The following is a 12,500-nucleotide window of genomic DNA, read 5'->3' on the forward strand; positions in this document are numbered from 1 at the left end:
TGATTTAGGTTCGAATAATTTGAAAGACGTGACACCGGTGCCACCACCAAGACGAAAGAAGCGAAACAGAGGTAGACCATTGCCACCGAAACCGGACGAAATTCTAGAGAAAACGAGCAGCAATTTGCGTCACGTAGATTCAAACGAGGAGCCGTTATATTCCTCGGTAGTGAGTAACTCGCCGAGAACGTTGCTTGACGATTATGCGACGATGGACGATGTCGTTGGTGGATGTCGCGAGCAGTCACACGATGAAGGTAGTACCTTCCGAAGTCAGACGAATGGAACGAGAGATTCACGGGTGAACGAGTATTCAAAGGGTGTAATGCCTGAGGGTAGAAGGACGAAGGAGATATACGAGCACAAGGCGAGTATTAGCGAGGTATTATAAGTGGCAATTTTGGTTAAACGTAAATGGGATCGTTTAGTGAAGAACCGATAGAGATAGAGATAGAGATAGAGATAGAGATAGAGATAGAGATAGAGATAGAGATGGAAAGAGAGAGAGAGAGAGAGAGAAAGAGAAAGAGAGAGGGAGAGAGTCTAGTGCGCTTGTCCTGTGGCCAATAATTGGCCAATCGAATGGCCAAAAGTAACTTCTTCCGTGATCGATAAATCCAATCCAAAGTGCTCGTTAACGACCGCACACCCATCGATTTTCCCTTCGACAGGTTAACGGTACCGGAAGAATAATATCGAGCGACGTGGTTTCCGGCAAAAGGTTGTCCCACAACGATAGGAAGACATCGAAAATTTTTAATCAACATAAAACACCTATGACCGATGACGATATTAACGACGAATACGAAAGATTCGTTAATGGACGTGGTATCAAGGATTCGTCGACTCCGAATCGACATGATGAGGATATTCGTAAAAGAACCAAGGAGTTTATGCGTAATCGGCATATAGATGATTCTACAAGGGTAGATGTTCAAATAATGGAGCTTAATGTCAGACCAAAGAACTACAGCACAGTTAGCCTTCCGAATTACGACGAGTTGGATGTAGTTAGACACGCGACGAAAAGGACCAAGGACGAAGGAGAAGGAGAGGACGAGAAAATAAGATCGAGGAGACCCGTCAGGAGCAGCACGGGATCTCTTCCGGTCGAATCTTTCCTTCTACCTTTCTCACAGGTTTTTTCTCCTTTCTTTTTTTTTTTTTTTTTTTAATTTTTATCTTTCTTTCTTTCTTCTTTTTTCCTCGATCGTATCTCTTTTACATTCTCTGTCTTTCTTTCAGTTTCTATCTGGCTATTTTTTTCTGTCTTTTTCTCTTTTATCTCTCTCATTCTCTCTCTTTTTTCCCTTCTTTCACTTCTTCTTTTTCTTCCTCCTCTTTCTTTCTCATATTCCTCTTTACTCCTCATCTCTATTCCTCGCGTTAGTAAAAATGCTCCCTTCCACCCAATTATCGGAGTTCATCCTATCATCCCTACTCTTGCAAATCTATCGATTTGAACTATTACGTAAAAATATTCCCGCCGAAAAATCTAATTTCACATTTTAACGTAAGCCTCGTAAGCGAGCGAGCTTTACTTTTTTTTATTAAAGAGATAAAAGAAATGGAAAGAAAGAGAGAGAGAGGAAGAGACAGAGAGAGAGAGAGAGAGAGAGAGAGAGAGAGAGAGAGAGAGAGAGAGAGAGAGAGAGAGAGAGAGAGAGAGAGAGAGAGAGAAAGAGAAAATATCATATGTATTTATTATATATAAATAAATGTAGAAGTTAATTATAGAAGAGACGAATCCTTTTGATTCGATAGAAAACGAGTATCCGATTGGAGGACTATATTCAACGTCATGGAAGCACTGAAAATCTATCAGAGTATCAGGTACTAGAGGGAAAGCTACCTTGCAGTGATGCCAATAGCGAGACTGAATTCTTGAAGTACGATCCGAGTAAATTGGAGGATTGGGACCTTGGTGACATCGGTAATTGCGAATTGAACCACAGGCAAAGGCCCCTTGAGGTATACCTATGAGGAATAGAATAAAGTCTGTCTTTTCAAATCGATATTCAAAGTTAAATCGACATTTTATCGTATTATCAATATTCGTTTGGATTTATCAAATCGAATAGATTGTTTAAATAATTGTACATAATTTAAATAAATGTACATATTTTTTAATGATATACTTTTTTAAGTATATACACATATATCTAAAATTTTATATATTTATAATAATGATAATTTAAAAATAATTATACAACAACGACGGAACAAACTATCAATTTATATCAATTTCATTGATTGTTATCTAAAACTTGACTGACGTGTTCTTATTACGAAGATAATTATATATATATATATATATATATATATATATATATATATATATATATAGATCTTAGATCGATTTAATATTTGCGAATTTATTTTCAACGAACAATTTTTTTTTCTTTTTTATTGTTCAGTGTTCAGAGACATCAGATCGTGATGTAGTAGATTTTCACCAGACACGTACAAATACGAACGAATTGCAAAAGCCAATGTCCTTTGGGAAACCAATAGAGTTAGTTCATGAGGAATCCAAACTTGATGAGACATTACGAGAACGGGACAGGTTTGTAGAAGACAAGATTTCATTTTTACGATGATAATTTCTTTCCTTTCCTTTTCTTCTCCCCTTTTTTCTTTTCTTTTCTTTTCTTTTCCTTTCTTTCTTTTTTTTTTCATTTCTTTCAATTTTCTTTTTAGATGCCCGCAAGAAGAATCGAAAGAAATATCGAAACCAGATCGACCGCCATCGTGCAGAGATGCATTTTGCTTGAATCAGAACAATACTTTTTACTCAGGTATTTTTTTTTTCGTTTTCTTTTTTTCTGGTCGATAAAATTGTTCATTTCGTTCTCCTCCCTGCAAAAAGAAAAAGAAAAAGAAAAAAAAAAAAACAATAGAAAAGATCGTCAATTCGATGATAAAAATATTTTCCCGTTCGGGTATTATACTACACGAATTGAATTTCGAATAATAGAACAAGGATTAGTACTCATAGGTGATTATTTTTTATCATAGAAGCTTCCTTTTTTTTTCTATTCGATAGATGCAATGGACGATTCAGGATGCAGTAAGAAGAAAGAGGATCCAGAAAATTTCGATCGATCTAATTCAAAGAGGATGATGATATTCGGTAGAAGTTTATCGAACGAGAGCGAACCTTGCGATCCTAACGAGATGTCCTGCGAAACGAAAGAATTACGTCCACGTGATAAAAGTAAAATAATCAGTACGATATCGGAGGAATCATTATCGAGCGAAACGTTAATCGATAAGGATAAATTCATCGAGGATGAGGAGAGAGATTTGAAAATGAAGAAAATGAAAACGCCACCACCGAGTCCGGAGAATAAAATAAAATCTGATAACAACGACAACGAACATTCGGTACTTTTGAAGGTTTTAAAGGAGGAAGCTGCTGACGGTAGTAACTTTAGTTCGATGACACCGAGTTTGACCGAATTGGAAGTGGCATTGTCGGATATGTTGGAGAAAGAACAAAACGATCAGGAAAACGTCAAAAATGAAAATATATATATAGAGAAGGAAGGGAATAATAATAATAATAATAATAATAATAATAATAATAATAATAATAATAATGCTAATAATAATAATAATAATAATAATAATAGATCGTTGTCACCATCTAAAAACGAAGAGATCGAAACGACATTGATTACGATCGAGAAGAAAAATTGTAAGGAACGTCTTTCGGTTTCGTTGGACGATATTCTAAAGCCAAAAATTTCATCGAACAATAATCGAAGAAAGGTATCGTTTTGTGCGTGGGAAGAAAAGGGTTCGTACGAACAAGAGGAAACTATTGTCAATAAGTACGAATGTACGAAAAACGAGAAATCTCATTCGTCGAATCTGCAACGTACAAGTCAGGAAGATTCGATCGAGATAGAAAAATCCGAGGATACTCCTACGCCACCGAGAAGAAGACACAGACCTTCTTGTCCTTCGGGAATCCTCAAGGAGGATCAACGAAACTCTACAAATGGTGCCAAGACGCATACGGATGCGATCGAACACGATGATAGACTTATTTGATCTCGATGCGATCGATTTTCTTACACGTTCGTTTTAGTTCGTTCATAAATATATTATATTATGTAATATATTTATATGATATAGTATATAAATAATAATACATTTAGGATTATATTATTATTTATAATTTTATATATATATATATATATATATATATATATATATATAATTTATTTCGTGTATCGTTACCCTCGTTGGGTTTTTTCGTGTTCATTTCTTTTTTTTTTTTTTTGTAATTTTTCCTCCGTTTTATTTTTTTGTTTCTTTTATTTTTCTTTTTTTCTCTCGATCTATCTCACACAATTTTTTTTCGGAAAGAAAACGCATGTGTAATAAGAACGAAGAAACAATTCTATATTGAAGTTATCATAGAATTCATTGTCAATGACAATGAAGTGCTTTCACTACTTTTCCTCTCATTTTCTTATCCTCGAACTTTCGAATTCTTTTGGAAGAGACAGAGATAGAGAAAGAGAGGAAAAGACTGACAGAGATAGAAATAGAGATAGATAGATAAAGATAAAGAGAGAGAGAGAGAGAGAGAGAGAGAGAGAGAGAGAGAGAGAGAGAGAGAGAGAGAGAGAAAGAGGCCAGATTTCGTAAAAGTTTTCACGGATTTCTCATTCGCACGCTCGTTAAATTTGTTTCGGAGATCTCGAAGAGTCGAAAGTATTTCTCCGAAGAAATCGTCCGTGAACTTTTCCTTTCCGGTCAGAGTTCTTTCTTCAACTCAACGAATACTCTGTGCTTTTGGAGAACTTTCTAACGAACTTGTGAGGTTTCGCGATTGTCACGTGATTTTATTTTCTTATGCGTGGTAAAAATCGGGATTTAATTTTCCCTTTTTTTTTTTTCTCCTCCTTTTCTTTTCTTCTTTTTTCTCTTCTTTTTTCATCATTGAAAAAATATTTAAAGAAAAGATTGCTCGACATTATCAATTGATTTGCCGTCCGTTTCGTTTGCTTAACGTTTGATAGAAGACGCACGTACGTCGTTAGGTTATATTATTTTTAGCTCGATAGAAACAAATAATTCAGTAAGGGATGATTCAGTTTTTTTTTCTTTATTTATTTATTTATTTTTTTTTTTTTTTTTTATAAACGTATTCGACATTTTGTTTGTTACGAAAAATATTTTCGACAACGAGGATGCGATCATCCCTTTCTTCCTTTTTGTTCTCTCTCTTTTTTTTTTCTATTCTTTTCTTTTCCCAGAAAATTTTAACGGAAAGAAAAAAGAAATTTACGCACGAGGGAGACATTGCTCGTACGTGAATTATTCCGTCCTTTTACGTAAAAAAACATAAGTGATGTTTAAAAGTTAATTGTGTAAATAAATTGTAAATCGCATTTGAAAATATATGTTTGTGTAGATATTTCTTGGCCGTGACGAGTAGATATTTAGAACGTACGAGGAACCAAAATGAAGAGTTGTGAAAGAAACGTCGAATGAAAGAAAAAGGAGGAAAGAAAGAAAGAAAAAAAGAGAGACAGAAAGAAAACGAGAGAGAGAGAGAGAGAGAGAAGATGTAGAAGAAAAGTGAGCTTTTTAAGGGAAGGAAAAAGTTTTGCGAACCTGAACACTCCGAGTGGTCTTAATTTCGTCGACGTTTCGTTTCGAGAGCGATTCCTTTCTAAACTTTTAGACTCTTGTAACATAATGTAAGTACGTATACATACATACATACATACGTATATATATATATATATATATATATACACATGCACAGAGAAATATCTCTATACCTGTATGTACATATAGTTACTGTGGTAAAAAAGAGAAACGAACTAAAAAGTACGTCCTTCTCAAACTGAATGTAATCTGTAGATACTATAAGCGGAATAAAAAACGAAGTTCTCGATATTACGAACATGTTCAAATACACACATACACACAGACATATATACACAGAAACATATGTACGCCCAGGCAAAAAGTACATACATCATACAAATCAATCCATCTATATACGTATTCATAGTTCCATCGTGTTATGTCGCAAAATACGAACGATACGAATTTTCATTTTGTCAGCCGCAAAATTCGTTGTTAACGAACTCACAATTAGTTAATACGAATGGATACCTATGGGAAAAAAAGAAAGAAAAAGAAAAAAAAAAAAGAAAAGAAGAAAAAAAAAAGAGACAAAATCAATTTGATATTACGATCTTTCGTCGGTAATTTTGTTCCATATATTTTCTATGTATCTATCTTCTCTCTCTTTCTCTTTATGAATTCAATGAAAAATTTCATTTTTCAATTTCGATAACTCGATTTTCCTCGTTTCTCGAAATTTTTCAAATTTTTTCGTCGCAACGAATTCATAATGACGAATGGATATTTTTCTTCTTTCTTTTTCTTTTTTATGAATCGTAATTTTTTCAATAACTTCATTTCGATTTAGCCAACACCGCTTTCGGCTTAGCTATTATTTTTTTAATTATTTCTCGAGAACAGGACTACTATATTCCCCTTCTCGTTCATCTATATTATTCGCCTTATAACAGCCTTGCCTTATAATCGCTTTAAGGGTCCCTCTTATAACACGATCGGAGCAACGAAGATGAAAGGGAACGATGAAGAAGAAGTAAGGTAGGAGTAACTAGATGAGATGGTGGTAGTTTTTCGTTATGGTGAAAAGTTCAGCTTAGCTCTGATAATTTTCTCCATAGTCGATTTTCAAAGTCGATTTAACGTCGTATACCGAACTCAATATAATACCTCTCTCTTTAGTAGTAAGCTTCGATAATTGATGCAAGCCCGGTAATAGTGTACGCTCATTATCAATTTTCCTACAAACCGCGGACTGTTAAAGTAGATTCGTAAACTGATATCGATCGTACATGGATACGTTATACGGTACACATGGTCATCACTTTATCAATCGATGTGCTGATCGTTAAAACACGTAACTATTCAGTTGTATAATTATCATGCTTTTGCATTTTCTTGTATAATGCATTTGTTATCGCGTCATTGATTTTTCTATATAAACAATTTTAACACATTCATGTATAATTCAAGCAATTGAAATCGTAAACATTTATATATAATTGCATTCACATCTCTTTTGGATTTTGATAATGTATTCGTTCGTTTAAATCGTAATTATTCATAATTGAATAATTAATTCGTTATCGATCGGTATCGATTTAGTTATTTAATAGATAATAATAATAATGATATTGATATAATTGATTATACTATTTCTAATTTAAATGACTGATTAATGATTATTTATATCGATCGAAATTAATTATTACATTTTTATTTATCTATACTGATAATAATATAAAACGATTATATATATATATGTAAATATTATATTATACATTATAGTATATATATATATATATACATATTTATATGTACGTATAGAAATTAATTTGTAATAATGGGCGTAACGCTAGTGCGAGAGCATAAAGTATCATTTCCCCCACCATAATGGATCTATTGCGCGAGTCGATCGTACGGCCTACTTCCCCCTCCACGCGGCCACCGGTAGAGTTCGGTATCGATCAATGATTTATCACTCTCTCTCCGACTCTTGTGCGTAGTAGACCGTAAAGTGAGAGTCCGTCTGGCAGGATACTTATTTACTTATTATTTTATCGATTTAATTAGATTTTACTCTTATTCGAAAGTATTATATATTACATATATAATAATTATAATATATACATATATATAGACTTATTCATAGTAGATCATTTTTAATAAATGTATATATTATAATCATAATTAATTATATAACTTCTTGCCAGATGAAAGTTAGTCAACTTATTTTTTTTTTTTTTTTATTTTAATATTCATCTGCGATCGTCCATTGCGTTCGTCTATTGCGAAGTTACTAAACAATTTAATTAGAATCGTAATCCATCGATTGAATTGGATATTATTTAGCATTGTCTACATGTTCGACTTCTCCAGGAGCATCCATCGATGGAAATATTGAAGAAATAAAAGAAGAATTTATTCGTCACGTTTTATTTTACATCGTTATTCGACAAATCTTACAATAGAATCTGTGCTTGATTAAGATATTTAATATTCGTTAATACGGATAATGCGTAACATTATTTAATAAATATAGGTATTAGATCTTTAAATTAGGAGATTCATCGATCGAAAGATCGATTATTATAAATCGTTATCCGAGATAGATATTAATTACGTTAGAATGACAATCTAATTCGTTTATTGCGATTAGATTGTTAAATATTTTAATTTTAATGGTTATTAATTTTATGCGTAATATTAGTTAACATTTTCTAAGCGAGGTTTACGTTCGATATTCGTACAAGGTCGTTGGCTAATACAAAAACAATCACAGAAAGAAAGAAGAAATATACGTCGTAGTAGAAGTACTCTCGTCGGACAAAAGTTAGTTTATTTATTTTGTTATTGTTTTTCTTTTTTCTTTTTCTCGGATTTATCGCGATAGCTTATAGAATATTTTTCTTGGAATCGTTAATCGCTAGGTGAAATATTACACAATGTTGTTTAGATGATACAAGTTCGACCTTTTCACAAAGTCATCGATCGATAGAAATATATTTACATGGTAATAAATAAATCAATAATGTATTACCTTTTCAAATGAAAGTCACCTTATTTTTCTTTTATATTTCAATCGCTTATTGCGATTATTAATTATTAAAATATTATATAATTTTAATCGTAATCTTCTCGTTAATATTTTTAATTAAATCGAATATTAATTTATCTAACAAATATACTTTCGATTTTCGTAGAAGAACGTAGAACGATAGAAAAATATTCGCGAAAGAAGGAACGAATTTATTTGTTGCTTTATAGATTATTGTTTGTGATATACTTTTCGTTATTACTCAGAATGTTTATTTGCCAATATAACTTTATGATGAGTACGTATATTTCTTTTCTTTTCAAATTAATTATTTAATTAATTAAATAAATGCGATCGATCATTAAATATTACAATCTTAATTGCGTTAATTAGTTATTAAATTAGATATTATTTAACATTGTTTAGCATATATATATATATATATATTGGATTTTCACTTGAACAATTCAATTTATTTAATTTCACTTTCTCTTTGTTCAATTTAATCTTAAAATGTGATAGATCATCGAACATTACAATCGTAATCGTCAATCATAAATTGATTCAGACGTTATTCAACGCTGTTTAACAAATATAAATTATATTATCACCGGTTGATCATTAACTAAGTTGATTTAATTTTCCAAATTAATAATTCATTTCGATCGATTATAAAATATTACAATTGCAGTTAACAATCGTTCAACTTAATTAAACATTTACATTGCAACACTATACAACGGATACATTACAAATTAGATTTTCATCGGAATGTCTAACAACAAAGTTCATTTATTTTTCCGTATTAATTATTAATTGCAATAGATTATCGAATTTTGCAAATATTATTTAGAGATTTACAAACATCCACTTATCAATCATTAATTCGACAGAACATTATCCGATAACATAACAATTATTTTTATTTATTTCTACGTTAGCATTTATTAGATATACATACATATACGTATATCGAACCACGTAGTACGCGTAGATACATAGAGTATAAACATTCAACGATATTAAGAAAAAGAAAAAAAAAAAGGAAAGAAAATAGAAAAAGGAAAATAAAAAACGAAGTATCCCGAGCGAAATAAATAATGTATCCGTTTCTTCAGAAAGGAATCTTGGCAGTCATTCGAGTTGGCGTGCCGTTGTCGCGAGTAGGAATTATATCCAACGATAAAACGAATCCCCTTTTGGCCTAGGCCTTTCGAAGAGTTACGAGTTAGCAGAGGTAAGCGTTAGAAAGCAACCCTCACAAAGACGTGGAGAGGAGGGATGGGTGAGCGTAGAGTGAGCTGGAGAATGGTAGTGGGGGTTGAGTTTTTGGGTGGAACTGGTAACCGGAAGTGAAACTTGGCTTGGCTCCTTTAAATATCGCCTTAATCTCGCCTTCGTCCAAAGCCTTCTTCTTCTTCTTCTTCTTCTTCTTCTTCTTCAAGTCCTTACTTAAGTGAGTAGTAGTAGGTATAACAGAAGCAGTAGCTAGCAGTAGGAGCTCTTATTCGGTCTGGCCTCGTGTAGTAGCGAGCCGCGGCTTAATTCCGCGAGCGTAAACTTCGCTCTTTTGGTGAGAGAAAGAGAAAGAGAGAAAGAGAGAGAGAGAGAAAGAGAGAAAGAGAAAGAGAGAGAGAAAGAGAGAGAGCCGTCGGGTGACAAATCGTGCGCTACGGATTATCCGCCGACGAAAAACTAATTAAGCCGAAATACCAGCGAAGTCTCCTACTCGAAATGCGACGATGAGGGTGGAAGAGAAGCGGTAGTAGTATTAGTATTAGTATTAGTATTGGTATTAGTATTAGTAGTAAGTAGTAAGTAGTAAGTCGTCGTTGTAGTAGTAACAGGACATACTACGTCTCCGAATATTTTCATGAACTTGTGTGTTACGTCGTATATCTATATGTGTATGCATATATATATATAGAGAGAGAGAAAGAGAGAAAGAGAGCTATAGATATATCTATATATGTCTGTAGATGTACGCGTGTCCTTTTGCATTGGAAGAGAATTGAAAACGGGGGTTGGTGATGGAAAGAGGGTGTAGAGGACAGAAACGAGGCTGGAATACTCCAACGAATGAGTGAGAAACACAAAAAGCAAAATCGCTCGACTTTCTCTCTCTCTCTTTCTCTTTCTCTCTATCTCTCTGACTTTCTATAGAGTATACATCTATGTGGTGATGTACACATACATACATATATATACATATATGCCTATCTAAATAGTTGGACGACTCCATAAATTCGGCTGCTTAATGCTCGAGGTGTACTACTTGCTAGCCTTCCCTTTAGCCATATTCAGGAACCTACTCTTACCACCCACACTTACCACTACCATCGTAATCCTATCCTTTACATGCAAATGTTTGTGTCTACGTGCATGTATGTATCTTGAGACCGATATTTCCTAGTTAATCCTATGGAGACGACGGAACAATCCGAAGATCCAAAATTGTGTGGAGTTTAGGATACAGTAGTTGTGTATAAGGTTTTTTCAAAGCATAATCACGTCGTCGTTGTATCGTTTGAATATCTTATGCTACCAGTTAGTTCTTTTGGTGACTAAAGATACATACATACATACATATATATAGAAAGTCAAAGAAAGAGAGAGAGACAGAGAGAGACAGAGAGGGATAGATAAATAGATAGATAGATAGATAGATAGAAAGAGACAGAGAGAGAAAGAGAGATGGACTTTCTCATAAATGTAAACGTGAACGAGAGATTAAGCTTAAGTCCTTGCGACAAAGTGCCACCTTGTGTCTGGCTTCTCTTATCGTACCGGCAATTGACCGTTATAAGCGCATAGCCTGGCAATTGTGTGTAGCACAACGTTACGTTCCTTCTCTCTCTCTCTCTCTCTCTCTCTCTCTCTCTCTCTCTTTGTCTGTCCGTCTGTCTCTATGTCTATCTGTCCGTCTGTCTCTCTCTCTCTCTCTCTCTCTCTCTCTTTTTCTTTCTCTCTGTCTTTCTTTTGCGATCCTCGATAAGTTTTTCAGGCCTTACGCCGAAGAGCCACGAAATCCTTCCAGCGAAACTGGAGAACCCAATGGCCGGAAGGAGTTACCGAGCGAGCTCGTTCGCGGTGCTTCGAGATAAGACCAGATTTTTGCGAGAAGATGAAGAAGAAGAAGAAGAAGAAGAGAGGGAAGAGAAGAAACGATTATGCGCGATACCGCTTAGAGCTATCTTTCTCTTGAGAGAGAATTTTAACTAGACATTGGGGTAGCCCTATGTTAATAGTGGCTAATATTCTTAATATGACAGTGCTTTGCTTCTTCAATTTTCTTTCTCACGTAATTTTCCTTTTTTTTTTTTTTCTTCCTTCTGTCTTTTTTCTTCTCTCTTTTTCTTTTTTTTATTTATTTCATTTAATTATTAACTCGTTATTTTTCTTTTTCAATTAGATTCCTTTTTTATTTTTCTTTTCTTTCTTTTTTTTGTTTTTCTGACGACTTTCTTCTTCTTCTGTCTCGCCTATCATCTGTTGGCCAGGCCAATGATTTCTCTTCTCGTTTTTTCCTTCTTGTCTTTTTTCTTTTTCTTTTTTTTTCTTTTTTTTCTTTTTCCTTTCTTTCTTTTTATCTCGAAGTTACACTTACGCGGAGACGCCATTTTCGACGAATCAATTATTTCGTCGCGTGTTTTTTTTTTTTTTAATCGATCCCTTTAGAAAATTAAACTTTCTTTTTCTTTTTAATAGTTCGATTTTGTAGGAAAATATAAAGAATTATTTATATGCGAACGTTTTATCGACGAGAGGATAATTTACAGATTCTCTTTTAATTTTATTATCAAATACTATCGAATCAAAGAACCGATTAATTCATTATTCCGTCTCGAAAGAT

At 33.5% G+C, this 12,500-nt stretch overlaps 1 protein-coding gene across 2 annotated transcripts in view; it reads left to right on the forward strand.

Moving 5' to 3' along the window:
- LOC122634173 (uncharacterized protein DDB_G0287625-like) overlaps positions 1 to 5,925 on the forward strand; it is a 19,349-nt gene extending 13,424 nt beyond the window's left edge. Inside the window, exons 5-11 of one of the 2 annotated variants that reach the window (XM_043822841.1) lie at positions 9 to 382; positions 672 to 1,139; positions 1,765 to 1,971; positions 2,418 to 2,566; positions 2,701 to 2,798; positions 3,047 to 4,085; positions 5,432 to 5,925. In XM_043822841.1, the coding sequence (XP_043678776.1) occupies positions 9 to 382; positions 672 to 1,139; positions 1,765 to 1,971; positions 2,418 to 2,566; positions 2,701 to 2,798; positions 3,047 to 4,059 (2,309 nt within the window). In that variant the 3' untranslated portion in view covers positions 4,060 to 4,085; positions 5,432 to 5,925. The remainder of the gene's footprint in view (positions 1 to 8; positions 383 to 671; positions 1,140 to 1,764; positions 1,972 to 2,417; positions 2,567 to 2,700; positions 2,799 to 3,046; positions 4,086 to 5,431) is intronic. The other variant, XM_043822843.1, reaches the window with a different exon arrangement.
- The last annotated feature ends 6,575 nt before the right edge of the window (positions 5,926 to 12,500 follow it).

This window comes from Vespula pensylvanica, chromosome 14 (genome assembly GCF_014466175.1).
Source record: "Vespula pensylvanica isolate Volc-1 chromosome 14, ASM1446617v1, whole genome shotgun sequence".
In the NCBI taxonomy this organism is placed as follows: domain Eukaryota; kingdom Metazoa; phylum Arthropoda; class Insecta; order Hymenoptera; family Vespidae; genus Vespula; species Vespula pensylvanica.